At 32.1% G+C, this 17,904-nt stretch overlaps 2 protein-coding genes across 2 annotated transcripts; one reads left to right on the plus strand and one right to left on the minus strand.

Moving 5' to 3' along the window:
* Positions 1-7,850: 7,850 nt before the first annotated feature.
* LOC129904183 (protein PHLOEM PROTEIN 2-LIKE A10) lies at positions 7,851-9,986 on the plus strand. The gene has a single exon (XM_055979724.1). It carries the CDS (start codon positions 8,451-8,453, stop codon positions 9,732-9,734), a length of 1,284 nt encoding a protein of 427 aa, XP_055835699.1. The 5' UTR covers positions 7,851-8,450; the 3' UTR covers positions 9,735-9,986.
* Positions 9,987-13,412: 3,426 nt separating this feature from the next.
* LOC129904455 (phytosulfokines 3-like) lies at positions 13,413-14,020 on the minus strand. Its single transcript, XM_055980026.1, has 2 exons — positions 13,869-14,020; positions 13,413-13,658 (listed from the first exon to the last, which is right to left on the minus strand). Exons 1-2 carry the CDS (start codon positions 13,974-13,976, stop codon positions 13,530-13,532), a joined length of 237 nt encoding a protein of 78 aa, XP_055836001.1. The 5' UTR covers positions 13,977-14,020; the 3' UTR covers positions 13,413-13,529.
* Between the last annotated feature and the right edge of the window lie 3,884 nt (positions 14,021-17,904).

Consider the following 17,904-nt stretch of genomic DNA (forward strand, 5'->3'; position numbering starts at 1 on the left):
AAGTAAATGGACTATCCACCATTTTAAGTGGACAACCATTTTACTTGGTTGATAATACTCCCCCTTGGATGTCCACGAGAAATGTGTCTCGTTAAAACTTTACAAAAAAATAAAATAATATACATTGTTATTTTGAACATCCATAGATGTTGTGCCTCGTTAAAACCTTATTAGGAAAAACTCAGTGGGAAAAAGCCTAATGAAGGAAAAGGAGTACACACATCTGATAATACGCCTTGAGTGCTGCCTTATTAAAAACCTTATCAGGAAAACCCAGTGGGACAAAACCTTGACTAAGGAAAAAAGAGTACAGCGCGTATTTTGCTCCCCCTGATGAAAATATCACTTAATATCTCGAAGACGACGCATTCCAATTTTGTATCTCATTTTCTCAAAGGTTGAAGTTGGCAATGCTTTGGTGAACATATCTGCCAAATTGTCACTTGAATGAATTTGTTGGACATCTATTTCACCCTTCTTTTGAAGATCATGAGTGAAAAAGAATTTTGGTGAAATATGTTTTGTTCTGTCTCCTTTGATGTATCCTCCCTTCAGTTGAGCTATATATGCAGCATTGTCTTCATACAATATTGTTGGAGCGTCTTTTGTCAAATAAAGACCACATATTTCTTGAATGTGTTGAGTTATTGATCTTAACCAAACACATTCTCGACTTGCTTCATGAATGGCTATTATCTCTGCATGATTTGAGGAAGTGGCAACCATAGTTTGCTTTGTTGAACGCCATGATATAGCTGTACCACCACATGTAAATAAATAGTCTGTTTGCGACCGACCTTTATGGGGATCAGATAAATATCCCGCATCTGCATAACCGATCAATTGTGACGTGGAATCATTTGAGTAAAACAATCCCATATCAATGGTACCTCGAAGGTATCTGAATATATGCTTAATTCCATTCCAGTGTCTGCGTGTTGGTGAAGAACTAAATCTTGCTAACAAATTTACTGAGAAAGTTATATCTGGTCTAGAATTGTTGGCAAGATACATTAATGCACCAATTGCACTAAGGTATGGTATTTCAGCACCAATAAGTTCTTCATCATTTTCATAAGGCTGAAACGGATCTATATTAATATCAAGAGATCTCACAACCATTGGAGTACTCAATGGGTGTGCTTTATCCATATAAAATCTCTTTAAAATATTTTCAGTATATGTTGACTGATGGACAAATATCCCATTTGTAAAATGTTCAATTTGTAGACCAAGACAAAATTTTGTCTTTCCAAGGTCTTTCATTTCAAACTCCCTTTTCAGACATTTTACTGCCTTTGAAAGTTCTTCTGGAGTTCCAATAATATTCAAATCATCAACATATACTGCTATTATGACAAATTCAGATCCAGACCTTCTCATAAAGACACAAGGGCAAATTGGATCATTTTTATATCCTTCTTTTAGCAAATATTCGCTAAGACAATTGTACCACATTCGCCCTGATTGTTTCAACCCGTACAAGGATTTTTGAAGTTTTATTGAGCAATTTTCTCGAGAATCCTTGTATGCTTAAGGCACTTTAAACCCTTCGGGAATTTTCATAAAAATGTCGTGGTCCAATGAGCCATATAAATAGGTAGTGACCACGTCCATTAAGTGCATTTCAAGCTTTTCATGAACTGCCAAATTCATTAGATACCTGAAAGTAATTGCATCCACCACAGGGGAATATGTTTCCATATAGTCAATGCCAGGTCTTTGCGAAAAACCTTGGGCTACAAGTCGTGTTTTATATCTTACGACTTCACCCTTTTCATTTCGTTTACGCACAAAAATCCATTTGTGCCCTACTGGCTTGACACCTTCAGGTGTTCGAACTATTGATCCGAAAACTTCACGTTTTTCAAGTGAAGTTAACTCTGCTTGAATTGCATCCTTCCATCTTGGCCAATCATTTCTCTGTCTGCATTCATCGACAGATTTTGGTTCAAGATCCTTATCTTGTTGCATTATTTCAATGGCAACATTATAAGCAAAAATATTATCGACCACAATATCATTTCGGTTCCACCGTTTTCCTGTCGAGACATAACTTATTGAGATTTCTTCATTCTCATTATTTTCAGGTACTTGGACCTCTTCGGTGGTATCACCATTTGTTGTGTCTCTGGGCTCTTCTTGAGCACTCGCCTCCAAATTATGATCATCTTGATCATTTATTCCTTTCCTTTTTCGAGGATTTTTATCTTTAAAACCAAATGGTCTTCCACGTTTTAAGTGTGTTATAGACTCATTTGCCTGAACAAGTTGTCCTACCGGGACATCAACTCGAACTTGAGCATTAGCAGCTGGGATATGCGATTTAGTAACCCGTGGAAGGTTAGTAAATGCATCCGGCAGTTGATTTGCAATATTCTGCAAATAAATCATCTTTTGAACTTCTTGCTCACATTGATTTGTTCGAGGATCTAAATGAGATAGTGACAACGAATTCCAATCTATCTCATTTTTCAACTGCTTATGTTCTCCCCCTAATATTGGGTATACTGATTCATCAAAATGACAATCAGCGAATCTTGCCGTAAATAAATCTCCAGTCATAGGTTCCAGATATTTTATAATAGAAGGAGATTCATACCCAACATATATTCCCAACCTTCTTTGGGGACCCATCTTTGTGCGGTGCGGTGGAGCAATTGGGACATATACCGCACACCCAAATATTCTAAGATGGGATATATTTGGCTCCCTTCCAAACGCCAACTGTAATGAGAAAAATTCATGATAATTTGTTGGCCTTATGCGCACAAGTGTTGCTGCATGCAAAATAGCATGCCCCCATACTGAAATAGGAAGTTTTGTCCTCATTAGCAATGGTCTAGCTATCAATTGGAGGCGTTTAATCAATGATTCTGCTAGACCATTTTGAGTATGTACATGAGCAACCAGATGCTCAACTTTTATTCCAACCGACATACAATAATCATTAAATGATTGAGATGTGAATTCACCAGCATTATCAAGACGAATTGTCTTTATTGCATAATCTGGAAATTGTGCTCTTAACCTTATAATTTGAGCTAACAATCTCGCAAAAGCCATGTTGCGAGTTGATAATAAGCACACATGTGACCATCTTGTAGATGCATCTATCAAGACCATATAATATTTAAATGGTCCACATGAAGGGTGAATTGGCCCATATATATCACCCTGTATACGTTCCAGAAACGCAGGGGATTCAATCCCAACCTTAGTTGCTGATGGTTTGATAATCAATTTTCCTTGGGAACAAGCAACACAAGAGAATTCCTTAGATTGAAGAATTTTCTGATTCTTCAAAGTGTGTCCATGTGAATATTCAATAATTCTACGCATCATATTATAACCGGGATGGCCCAACCGGTCATGCCAAATGATAAAATCATTAGAATCAGTAAACCTTTTGTTTACAATGGCATGTGATTCAACAGTACCAATATTTGTATGGTACAACCCAGAAGAAAGTGCAGGTAATTTTTCGTGCACAATTTTCTTCTCCATATTTATTGTAGTAATATAAAGGTATTCAACCTTTCCTTCATTTGCAGTCTCAATATGATAGCCATTTTGGCGAATAACCTTGAAACTTAACAAGTTTCTTTGAGACTTACTACAATATAATGCATTATCAATTATCAATATCGTTCCTCCAGGTAGTAATAAGGCTGCTTTTTCAGAGCCTTCAATTAATTTTGTACTACCAGATATTGTATTGACATAGGCCTTTTTCATAATCAAAAGACAAAAATATTTCTTTTCTTTTAATATCGTATGAGTTGTGGCACTATCCAAAATGCACATATCTCCATTATTCATCTTGAATCTAATTGAAGACTGATAAATTTATTTATCTTCATAAAATAAAAATGCATTGTAAAAAATAAAATAAGTAACAATTTTGCTAGAAAAACATAAGTCCCTTTTTTTTAAAGTTAAATTATGGTAATTTAGAATTTAAAAAATTATATGATTCAATTATGATGAATGTTACAATAATTTAGTTTATGGAATTATATACTTATTAACCTTAAATAAATATTATACACAAGTATTAAAAACAAATATAAAATATTATAAAACATTAATATAATATTATTCATCATGTATAGATAATTTGTTTATTGACAAGAATAATACAATCATTATATATTATTAATATCTAAAACATTAACAAGAATAAACAATTAGTATAATGATATTAAATAAGGCGAATATTTTTTTTAGTAACAATATGATATTAAGATTAAATAATAGCACACTAATAGTAATTAATTACAACATTGTAAAATAGCACAATGTAATAAACAATATACAATTATCATAAAAATATGACCTTGATTATTATTTTTTTTCCTTCAAATACATAAACGTAAAAACACAATAATTCGAAGTACATGATAACATATTGAAAAATATGAAATTAAACATCAATTAAGATCCTTAAAAAAATCTTCAACCTCCAAATGAGTAATATCATTGAGGTCATTAAAATCATCACCCCTTAAGGCCAGATTTGCTTCAATATTATCATTATTCAAAGGTCTTGCCTCAACATTATTTTCGAACGTCAAGTGTGACTCTATCCGAGCATTAGAAGAAGAGGCACCACCTCTATTTGCCTTTCTTTTAAAAGAATTTTGATAAAGTCTTACAAAATGCTCATGCGTCCGACATTCATTTTTTCAGTGGTCTTTCATGCCACAACGATGACAGTTACATTTTGAAGGGTCATTTTGAGAACTGATATTGTTCTCCCTTTTATGTTGACCACCACCTCGACGATTATTAAATCGTCTTCTGTCATTGTCACGTCCACGCACATTATTGTGGCCATAATTTTTATTTTGTCTTCTTTCAGACTGGCCATGTGCCTTTATCATATTTACCTTCGGTAACGGAGCAGTTCCAATGGGACGGGCTTCATGATTTTTTATTAAAAGGGCATTATGTTGTTCAGCCACCAGAAGACATGCTATCAATTCAGAGTATTTTTTAAAACCCTTTTCACGGTATTGCTGCTGTAATATTACATTAGAGGCATGAAAAGTAGTTAGTGTCTTTTCTAACATGTCCTCATCATTTATATTTTTCCCACATAATTTTAATTGGGAAGTTATTCTAAATACAACAGAATTATACTCAATTACGATTTTAAAATCTTGAAACCGTAAGTGCATCCACTCATAACGATACCTTGGCAATACCGTTGCCCTGAGGTGGTCATACCTCCCTTTTAAGTCTTTCCACAATTCAAGTGGATCTTTCACTGTCAAGTATTCCATTTTTAGGCTTTCATCTAGATGATGACGAAGGAAAATCATAGCCTTTGCTTTATCCTGACTTGATGCTGTATTTCCTTCAATTATAGCATCACCAAGACCCTTAGCGGTAAGGTGAATTTCAACATCAAGTACCCATGACAAATAATTTTTACCAGAAATATCAAGTGTCCCAAATTCCAATTTTGACAAGTTTGACATGATGAAAATTAATTTGAAAGTAACAAAGATAACTTAAAAATTAAATTTCTTTAGTAGATATACCTGATATAGAAGTTAATTTTCTGAAAAATTAGAGCTTCGTGCTGATAACGTGTTATAAATTAACTAACTTGACAATTTTATAAAGGAAGAAGAACAAGAGAATATGTATATAGAAAGTATTAATAGAGAGAGTAGTAATATAGAGAGAGTAATAGTAATTCTCTTCTTTTATGTGTTTTGTGTGTTTTTACATTGAAGTTTAAGGCTATATTTATAGCCATATTTACAAGTGGAGGAAAATATTAGTGGGCAATTTACCCACTTAAAAAGTAAATGGACTATCCACCATTTTAAGTGGACAACCATTTTACTTGGTTGATAATAGTATAATAATTTTCATACAATGAATATTTTTTTGGACAGTCCGTGATTTTTTCCGCATTGAATTTTCACGTTATATCTTGCATTGTTTTTATTCTCTTTAATTTTTCTGACATTATTTTTCTACTTGAAGGCGATTCAGAAGGGACGAGAATTAGTCCGTATTTTTTCCCCCAAGTTGTTGGAGTTCATTTAATTCTTGTAACTTTTTGTTAGGTTGTTGAATGACTAAACTGAATTCTCGTTATTAATTGTTGATTGAACCTAGAAATTTTGATTCAAATTTTTAATATATATTTAAAAAAAATGATTTAATATATATTATAAATAATTTATTTCAGCATTCAGTAAATCTTCAGTAAACTAATTGTATTTGTCTACGATAACAAATCTTATCATTACATTGAGAAGGTAGAAAGGCTGTTTTCATAAACTAATGGTTAATATAATCTTTTTTGAACTTCAATTCCAGTCCTTTTAAATCTTTTAACAACCCAAAAATAAATTTTTATCACGTGTGATTTTTTAAAATATTTTTTTCTTTTTAGTATGTTTGTTAAAAAAAGACTAATCGTTTGATGTGATAGATAAGAAGAGTTAATTTTGAAATAATGTTTGAGTGGCTTTTAATTCCTTGTTTGATTGCTAAGGCAGGGATAACTTATCCCGAATTTAATAATTAGTACTGAGATAAGTTATCCCTCCCGAGAATGGAATAGTAATCCCATGATAACTTATCCTGGAATAAAAATGTAAAATAACAAAAATACCCCTTTAAACTCTCTTTTATACACCACTTTTACATTCATATATATTAACATAATTTTTAACAACATTTATAATAACATTCATAACTTTAATTAATCGTTTTTTTATGATAATATATTTTTCTATTAAAAATTACATATTATAAATATAAATTCTATTTATGAATATATTATAAGTTGAATTTATTTGTCTAATTCTTATGTTTATTTATATTTTGATTTCTCTTAAAATGTTCACTCCACTACTAAATTACATATTTTTAATGAAATAGTTTATTACTAACTTAAAAATGATATGTTATATATCAATCAAAATATAGATAACTTTAAAATATAGATAATTTTAATAATAAAATTTCATTTACTTTAATAAACTTAAAATGAAAGTTTTATTTTTAAGCTAAATAAAATAAAAGTTTTATTTTTAAACTAAATAAGATGAAAGTTTTATTTTTAAACTAAATAAGATGAAAGTTTTATTTTAAAGTTATATAAGATAAAAATTTTGTTTAAAGCAAAATAAGATGAAAGTTTTATTTTAAAAATATATGGCACAATCCTTGAAATGCATAAATAAAAATATTTAAGTTAAATAAGATGAAAATTTTATTTTTATGAATAAATAACTAAAACTTACAAAAAAATATATAAAAAATAAATAAATAAAAGGAAGAATATTTTCATAAACAAATAACTTATTCTTTAAAATTATGAATAAATATAATTTAGCCTGTATCCAAACTAATAAACGACCGTTAAGACATCCGAAATCTATTATGTCATTTAACTAAAAGTTTGCTGATATAAGCAATGAACAAAAGAACCGACCAGAATTTATGTCATAAAATAATAAATTCTTAGTTTCTATTTATGTAGGATAATTTTAAAAGTTAAATAATTTAATTTTGATCATGATTTTAAACAAGAAATCTTTTAAGTGAATTATTTTTATAGTTCAAAATAAGTAATTTTTTCAAAATTTAAGAGAATTATTGGGATATTTCTTTTACATATTTATCCTTCTTTTTTATGAGATTTTTAACAGCTTTAGAGTTTTTTAGGAGAATAGTTTCATAGTTGAACAATTTCCTTAATAATCTTTAAAATGTATATGACAAATTATTATAAAAAATTTGTTGAATTTTGAAATTCAAAATGTGATTGCACGTGGATGTCACGTGCAAATATGGGCGGCTGGGTAGTTAAAAAGACGCTGCTCCTGGTGATATTCGGATTCCACAACCCAAAAAAGCAGATAAAATTTCCCATAATTTTCCTCTGAATGTCCCAAAAATCTCTTTCCTTTTTTTTTTCTTTTCAAAATCCTAATTTCCACTCAATTCCCTTTCATATATATTTTTTTCATTATTTCTGGACGGAATTAAATTTCTTACAAACAAACAAAAATAGCCTCCTCAGCATTTGCTTGGTCAATCTAAACAGCCACTCAACTTCTCCGATTTTCCATTCTTTTACAATCGTCACAGGTCAGTTTCCCTAACGACCATTTCAATATTTTTCTCCAAATCAATTGAAAAATCATTGCCATAATCAATTGGACATTGATTTTTCAATTGGACGAAACCCTAGGTTCCTCGATTTTCGAAATTCATGTTTATATCTATATTTTCAATTGTGGGTATCTTTAAAGATTCAATTTTTCACTGTGGGGTTTCCTTTATTTGAGCTCTAGGGAGCTTTCTTGAATTTTTTCAACTGTGCGAAAAAAAAAGGATTTTTCTTGGGTTTTTCAGAACAGTGATTGAAGTTTATTAGTGGGCTTTGCTTAGGATTGTAAAGTTCCAATCTTTATATGGATCTTGAAGTGTTGAAGAAAAGTTTGAACTTTGCTCAAAAGAAGAGGAAATGGATTATTCTTCTTGGATTAGTTGGTTTATCTAGTTATGGTGCATATAGGGTATATCACATGCCTTCTGTGGTAAAGAGAAGGAAGAGGGTTATGAGGCTGTTGGGAGCTTTTATCTCAATGGCTGAAATGGTCTCTGATTCTTCTGAAGCTCTTAGTGTTGTGTCTAAGGATTTAAAGGAGTTTTTGCAGTCTGATTCTGATGAACTTCCTAGGAGTTTGAGGCAGTTATCTAAACTTGCAAGATCTGAGGAATTTACCAATTCTGTGGTTAGAGTTTCCCAGGCTCTAACAGTTGGGATTTTAAGGGGGTATGGGGGTGAAAGTAAGGTTGAGATTGAAGAGGTGGCTAGTTCAAGTCTTGTTGATAAGGTGATGGATAGAATGATGAGTACTGTTGGGACTGGGTTTGTTTCTGTTGTTGTTGGTAGCTTTGCTAGGAACTTAGTTTTGGGTTTCTATCCGAACAGTGGGTCGGATGAGAGGTTGAATGGGAATTACCAATCTGGGGTCTCGTATATGAAGTCGCATTCATCAGAAGTGCCAAGATGGGTGGATGTGGTTTGTACTGATAGATGTAAGCTAATGATTGCTGATTGTATCCAGACATTTGTGAGCACTGCTGTTGCTGTTTACCTAGATAAAACAATGCATATAAATGTTTATGATGAGATGTTTTCTGGGATGACCAATCCGAAGAATCAAGCTAATGTGAAGGACTTTCTAGTTTCCATTTGTAATGGGGCTGTTGAAACACTTGTGAAGACATCTCATCAAGTGATGACAGCTTCTGGATCTGATTCTGATTTGAGTTTGAACTCTGCTTGTTCAATAGTTGATCAAAGTGACTATTTAACTCAAGCAAGTGAAAAGGAACTCGAGCAAGTTCCTCCAAGAAATATTAAAGACCCCAGTCAACCGATAGATCTACAAAGTAATGGATGGCTGACTAGTGTGTCATCAACACTGGCAGTTCCAAGCAATAGGAGGTTTGTACTTGACGTGACTGGCCGGGTGACATTTGAAACCGTTAGATCCATCGTGGAGTTTTTCACTTGGAAGCTATCGGACAGCTTGAAAAGAAGTGTTAATGTTGTTCATGAAGAAGTTGTGGAGAGAGGGCTGGATGTTATTACTCACATCAATGCTAAATCTTATGTAATTCTTACAGTATGCCTTGCATTATTTTTACATATCCTTGGCAGTACTCAAGCTTTATTGCCTGCCTAAAAGTTAGTGATCTCCTTAGATCTATAGTCTTAGAAGCTTATATGTTCTGTAGTCTGGGAAATATGTACATGCATTCGTCATATCTATTATTGAAAGGACAGTTTATCTACACTTTGTCCTTTATTCTGTTTAATTTTCCGGGGAAGATTCTTTTATCTTCCAGATGCACATGTTCACCTTGATATTGGAAGTATATCTTTCATTATCTGATCAAATAATGTTAAATTGGAGATAAATGTTCATGTTATTCTCAGACTTTCTACTTTTATCAGTATTGTTATTAGTACTCTCCAACTATTTTATTCTCCGATTTAAGTATTACTTGTTGTTTCCTTTGTTTCAGTTATCGTACTAGCTATTTGTTGTTGCTACTGTTCTCTTCTTCAGATTCTTCTCTACTGTATTTGTTTACATGGTTTTTTGATATGCTTTACTTGGCCCGAGGGTCTATTGGAAACCACCTCTCTATTTTCACAAGGTAGGGCATTTGTGAGATTACACTGGTTATGTTATTGTTTGTTGTTGTAGTACCTGGGAGAGCACAAGCTGGTCAACATATTTCTCTGTTGCTCCTGTGATACTATTTTGTGAAAAGCTGAAGTTGTTGCTCATTATTTTTGGCACTTGTTACTACACATTAACCATTGTTTTCAAATTCAATGAAGGAAAATGATGTATGGACATCGGGTAGTTTGTCCTCACATCATATTAGTTATGAAGATGTGATTGCTTTTAGAGTTTCCTATATCATTGATGTTCTTGTGCTTGGCCTCAAGATATTCTTTTCCTTCCTTTTTCTTTTCTTTGGGAAGGGAACCCAGTGTAAGTTTCCATTGCTGAGGATATCAAAATGTCGTCTTGCATGAATGACTTTTTAACTCTCAATGTTGTTTTATTTTACTTTTCTTGATATCCTTCATTGTTTACTACTTTATTACTATCATGGAGGCTACAGATTTTAACCTTTGAAATCTAACAGATATTTATCTCTTATCTGCATCAAGCCTTTGTACAATCTGGTGACTCCTTAATAAGCAATTTGGATTGTGAAATTTCAAACATAAGACACTGCCAGTTCTTCCGTTATCTAGACAAGGAACTGATGCACGATCTTTTCTCGTTGATATAATTGTTTTGTTTGATTGACAATCTGGGAAGATGTTATAATACATGGTGTTTACTTCTAGTTTAAACTTTAGAGCAGCAGCAGCCTAGTCTTTTGTCTTTGAGATGTTTGATATAATAATTTCTCCATAGCTGGAATTGGTAAAAATCGAAAACCTTGTTCATCATGATTTTTGTACATGACATTATTGTTTTAATGTATCTTCATTTAGTTCTTCATGGCTGTAGTTACCTCTCTCTCTCTCTCTCTCTCTCTCTCTCTCTCTCTGTCTCTCTCTCTCTCTCTCTGTCTCTCTCTCTCTCTCCCCCCTTGTTCTCCAGGAAGCTAAATGGAGTTGATACAATGAACAATCATTCATTTTATGTGAACTTATATCAGAAGAGATTCTGCTGTCACTTAAAGAAGAATAAATGGAAGATGTTTCTAAAGTGTGTATTGGTTTACCAAAAGGTCCAGAGCATAGCAGAATGAACAAACGTCAACGAGGGTAAGTTTCGTTGCCCCAATATGATTGGTGCTCTTTTTCTTCTGGTCACATTCCACAGAAGATCAGTTGCAGCATCTGCTGCTCCTAATCAAGCCTGAAATTGCACATATAGCAAGTTTCACCTTCATTACCAAGTTTATTGCTCCGCTGATAGTGCTAACATAGAGATAAGTGTTCTTTCACTGTGGCTAATATATCATATGTATTTCGTATATGCTTCATTTGTGTAAAGCTTCTTCTCTCGATGTTTTTCTAAGAACATAGAACCGAAAATAATGTTAATACAGATAAGGGTATGGCAAAGAGATTAAATGAACTCTTTGCCACTAATCCGATTGGTGAAATTGAACATGTAGATGCATTTAAGCAGGACATAGCGATCCCATTGCTGTTCTCTTCATGTATTCTTAATGTTGTTTTATCATCACGAAACAACCACAACAGGTACAGAGTAGTCACAATTATGCTAATATTTTGTGCCAATTTTCACTAGTTTCAATCCTTGATGTTATCATCACGAAACAACAGCAAAGGGTACAAAGTAATCACAATTATGCCAAAATTTAGTGTCAATGTTCATCAGTTTCAATCGACTCTAGTTTTATGAGACTATTAAATGGACTTATGGTCTAACTTAACTCCAAAAGTTAGCTCAATGGGGAAAAATTGCCCAATCCATATAAGGAGTCTCGGGATCTTGTCCCTGTCCGGCGTGGGACATTCTTATCAGGGATTGGCTAGTTTTCCTTTCCTAATCTTGAAACTAACCAGCTAAAGTATGAAAAGAATGTGAAGAACAGAATGTTCAAATTTATTTAACTACCTACCTTTTTGACCGGAGACAATGGTCTTCTCAAAGTCTTAGATTGGAAATTTCTGATGTTTTTAAAAAGGTATCTTCCTTTATTTCTTCTTATGTTTACATTGATAGAATCTGGGAATTTATGAGGGACACACTCATGAACAGTAGTAACATATATAATAAAATCCTTTTTTAGTAGGAAATTAAGTGCATGACCAAAGATTCTACTTCATGTAAAATGCTAAGTTTTTTTGGATTTAGGGTGTGTTATGTAAGAACAATGTTTTTCAACAAAATAAGTGGATTTCTTACCTATTTTTTTGTGTTCAGTACGTAAGTAAAAATATATTATTCTAAAAATATTTTTATATAATTTGGACAAATATTATGGGGATTTGGGATGGTTGGGATGGGATGGGGGCTACGAAGGTGGAAAAGACACAATCAATATGGAATGTTACTTGTTGGATTTATCATTTTAAATAATTAAAATAATACACCACTCACTGTCTTCAAGGTGCAAAAATAATCAAGATATCAGAATTTGAATTAATTACAATATCATAAGTTTGAATTCTGATAATCAATATGGGGATTTGGGATGGTGGGGATGGGAGGGGGCTACAAAGGTGGAAAAGACACAATCAATATGGAATGTTACTTGTTGGATTTATCATTTTAAATAATTGAAATAATACACCACTCACTATCTTCAAGGTGACAAAAATAATCAAGATATCAGAATTTGAATTAATTACAATATCATAAGTTTGAATTCTGATAATCTTCTTATGATCATTTGTGTTTGACCAAGACTTCAAAAGTGTTTACCAGGAAAGCCCTTTTGGTTTCTTAGGAATTTGGTCAAACGGGCTACATTACTTAAAAGAATTAAGTATATCTTTCATTTTCGTATGACTTATCGCCCTATAATAGTTTTTGAAAATTACACTTTTGCTCTTCAAAGTTTTTAATTTTCCCCCTCAACAATTGAACTTATGCTTGATGGGACATAAATTCTTTAAGGACCCGAAATATAATTTGTGAAATATTATGATATGAAAATATAAATTAATATTTTGCGAAAGAAAAAAATTAAAAAGCAACAGAAAATAGGAGCAAAAAGTGCAAATGACCCATAATTAGCACATACATAAATGAGATTTCAATTTTACCCAACTTAAAAGTGTAGTTAAATTTGTATAGGGATAAAAGAGGAGAAAAAATAAACAAGGGCACCAATACAGAGAAACTAGGCAGAAGTATTTTTATTCTTTTTATTATTATTGTTACCGACTGCCATTACAACCCTTTCATAGTTAATTACTTAATTAGTACTAATTAAAAGGGGAGTAGAAAATTAAAACACAAAAAAAGTTCTTAATTGTTAATAATAGTTTGAGTATAAATGTAATCAAGATGAGCAGCCAGTGTCCTCTTCAAACACTCTTCTTCCCCCACTCCTTCACATTTTGCTTCATTAATTTCAACTTTTCCTTCACTTGCAACCTGCCCATAAAAACAATTAGCAATCAATTTGGTGTGACTAGCAGAATCCCGCGAACCATCAAGTCTCTAAATACAAGTTGCATTCAAAGTCATTAGATCGAGGACATATCTGTCTGAACGTTACACATCATTTAAAAAGAATCAATTATATCTTAATTTCAAAATTTTATAGGTAGAATTTTGGGAGAATAGAATGCAAACAGATCTTACCTGAAATTTAGGGTTGGGCACAGAAAAGGAATCAGGACGAACAGCAAATGTGAGAGTATTGAAGCAAAGAAGAAATGCCACAACAAAAATAGTGCACAATTTTGACATGTTTTCCTCTACTTTCCCAACAACAAAGAAATTGAATTATTTTAATTTTCTTCTTTTTGGGATCATTTAAAAGATGGTACAAGAGAATTTATAGGCAAAAAGGGAGATTTCTTACTATAACTCCTGTCAAGATTTTATTGGATTTTGACAATTAAATTGTTGATGTGTTGATAAGGCCATAAATTGGTTAGCAAGCAGAAGTAGTAACCAACTTTGTACATGCAACAAATGAGGAATTAATTAATGAATTCCTTAATAAAAATATATGTAACGAACCATTAGATCATTTTGAGTATTAGAGCTTTTTATTTCATAAAAGACTCATTTGGTAAATTTTTAAAGGCTATTTTGGACTATTTGATTATTAATTGGTAAAATAAGTTGATAATTTATTTAATACTCTATAGTACTTGTCCCATATTTATTGAAGTAGAATATGATATGATATTTTCTTGTGAACTTCTACCCTAAGACGAAGAGAACCAACACACCGACATAAGCAAAACAAGGAACGACCGAAGGCTCCAGAAAAAGGGGAAATATATAACCAAACTTTAATTCTTGTAATGCTATATATGGGTAGAGGATATTATTTATCAATTGGAGTTGAGAAAGAAGAAATCAAATTTCAATCTACTGCTACTGCGTTTTAGAATTGGGGGTATAAAAGCAATTCAACCACTTACAAGTGTTGTTATTCATTTATCATTGTGTTGTTTTTTTAACATTTACTTTAGCTTTGTTAAGTTTGATTAGTTGAAAATGTTGACTCTCCTTTGTTCACCGTTATTTAATATAGGACCTTGGAGATGTTTGATGAAACTGAAAACAATATTAGAGGACAAAATAGTTAATGATCATCATTGAATAATGATAACAATGACACTTGATTAATTAATCACTAGGAATTATATATTATTATTTATAAAATAGATTTATAGGTCCTGGATGTTGTTTCCATATATAAAGTGATTGGGCACCTAGTTTCGGTTAAGAGAAATTCTTGCGGTTTATCATATTATAATTCAAGTTTTGATATATTGAAATAGGTAGTTAACTGTTAGGTATATTATAATATATTATATGAATACCATTAGAGTTGTGAAATCGGAGCAATTGAGGCTTAACCCTAGGCTTGAATTTTAGGGAATTGATTATAGAGTTGGGTGAGTTGTTGGGTCTAGGCTAATATGGGTGTCTACGGACTCATTTGCTTACGAATATTGTATATTTGATAGATCAAAAACGTTTGAGGCATTGAAGAAAGGAAAGACATCGGTGGATTAGCTTGCTTGATTTTGGTTCTTTGGTTGAGGTAGGTTATGGTTTATTCGATATCATAGATAGTCTCTTAATAACAATTGATAGTCATTGAGTAATGTGTGAAGTTTACTATGCATTTGATTGTTGTGGTTTGAATGGTTGATATGTTGTTGTTATTGGTCTGCAATCCCGAGACCGTGAAATCCATAATCTTGAACTTGCCCTAACAAAAGTGATGTCTTGAATAAAGAAGGTTTGATAAAATATTGTTAATGAAGTGGAATGTGATAATAAAGAATGATAAATTAATTATATATTTGAATCGGGTGTCATGAACCAACATGATATATTTGGATCGGGTGTCACGAGCCTACACGATATTATCGAATCGGGTGTCACGTTCTGACATGATATTATTGAATCGGGTGTCACGTTCCAACACGGTAAATATATTTGGAGCGGGTGTCATGAGCCGACACAATATATTTGAATCGGATGTCACGAAGCAACACGATAGTATTGGATCGGATGTCACATTCCGACACGGTAATATTAAAGGAAAATATATTAAAATGACTTAATACTATCTAATCTTAAATAACTCATTTTCCAAAAGATCGTGGTGTGGAGGCCTGAGTCCTCATGTATACTCCTGATGTTGTTGACGGATTATGTAATTGTTCATTGTGTTGTCACTTGATCTTGATCTTGTTTGTTGTCACCTGTTAAGTGCTATGGGTGATTTTTTGCTATTACTTTATGCATATTGATTTCTATTTCGAGTCGGCCGATGTTACCTACTCACTACATGTTGCCCTGTACTGACTCCTACTTGTATTTTTCTTTATTTTATTTTGTGAAGTGTACCGAGTGTACCTTCGACTTCGATTCGCCCTCAGTTATAGCTAATATCCAGCACATTAGGTTCCAGGGTGAGCTATTCCTTCTAGCTCATGTTGGATTCTCTCGGTCATGGCATGATGTCCTTAGTTTTCGGACACATTATGTTATTTATTTATTCTAGTGTTTGATATTTGCAGATTTAGTTATTTAGAATTTTGATGTCCTTGATGTGATAACTTTTAGATTTTGGGAATGATATGTCATAGACCCTAGTGGATTATGGTTTCTTAATTTCGTAAGTTGGGCTTCCGCATTATTGTAGTATTCCATAAGTTGAACCACTAATATAAGTTGGGGTTTTTAGCGTTGGTTCTCCCATCTAGAAGGATAAGTGTGGGTGCCACTTATGGCCCATTTTGGATCGTGACAATATATTTGATGATCACAGATAAGTATCTAATTTGATTCTTAAGTAAGAAGACCCTTATCTTCTGTTTTTGGTCAAAGTTTAATTGCAAAGGAATTAATTTGATTCTTAATCAAGAATCACAGTTCAAGCCTTAGAAACAGCCTCTGGCAGAAATGCAAGGTAAGACTGCGTACAATAGACTTTTATGGTCAGATATTTTTCCGAACCCTACGCATAATAAAAGTTTTAGTACACCGGACTGCCCTTTAAAAATCTTGGTTTATTAATTGATTAGATTTTTTCTCTAAATGAAAGTGCGCTTAATTGATATGATCGTCATATTGTAAGTTTTGATTTTTATTTATTTGGTTTTATTTTCACCTAATTAAAAAGAAAATCGAGAAAACTCCACGTTTAGAATTTGAAATTGTGATATGCAAGTTGAATTGCATCTCATAGTCCATGTTAACTTCAAGAAAAATATTATACATTAAACTATTTTATTATGCGAAGAATTGTGATTAGTTTGAATATACGTTATGATATAACTTAGTCGTTGCTTAAATTTTAGCAAAAATAATTTAAAATATTCAACCTATTGTATTACAATGCGTTTGGGCCTATAAAAAGAAAGAAGTCGGCACAATTGCATTGATTCTTGATGTAGCAAATCAGAAGCAACGTCTTGAAAGTATTATCACTCAATATCTTTTTTTGTAAAATTTAAACATCATGCAGAAAAAAAAATCAGACTTTTTTATGACATGAAGATACAATTAGTTTAAATATACATCATGAGAAAACTAGTCGTCACTTAAATTTTAGCGTAAATGATTTAAAACATTCAACCTATTGTGTTACGACACATTTGAGTTTATAAAAGGAGAGAAGTCGGCACAATTGCATTGATTATTGTTATAGCAAATCAAAAGCGCCGTCTAGAAAGTGGTATGATTCAATATCTTTTCACTTAAAATTTAAACATCATATAAAAATGATAATCAGACTTTTTTTTATGACATGAAGATATAATTAGTTTAAATGTACATCATGAGATAACTTAGTCTTGCTTAAATTTTAGTGGGAATTAATGATTTTAACATTCGACCTAGTGTGTTACGACACGTTTGAGTTTATAAAAGGAGAGAAGCCGTCACAATTGCATTGATTCTTGTTGTAGCAAATTAGAAGCATCATCTAAAAAGTGATATCATTCAATATCTTTTCATGTAAAAGTTAAACATCATGTAGAAAAATATGACAATCAGTCTTTTTTTATGACGTGAAGATACAATTAGTTTAATTAAATGTGTGTCATGAGATAACTTAGTCGTTACTTAAATTTTAGCGGGAATGATTTAAAACATTCAACCTATAGTGTTAGGACACATTTGAGTTTATAAAAGGAGAGAA

Source organism: Solanum dulcamara, chromosome 9 (assembly GCF_947179165.1).
Source record: "Solanum dulcamara chromosome 9, daSolDulc1.2, whole genome shotgun sequence".
Classification (NCBI taxonomy): domain Eukaryota; kingdom Viridiplantae; phylum Streptophyta; class Magnoliopsida; order Solanales; family Solanaceae; genus Solanum; species Solanum dulcamara.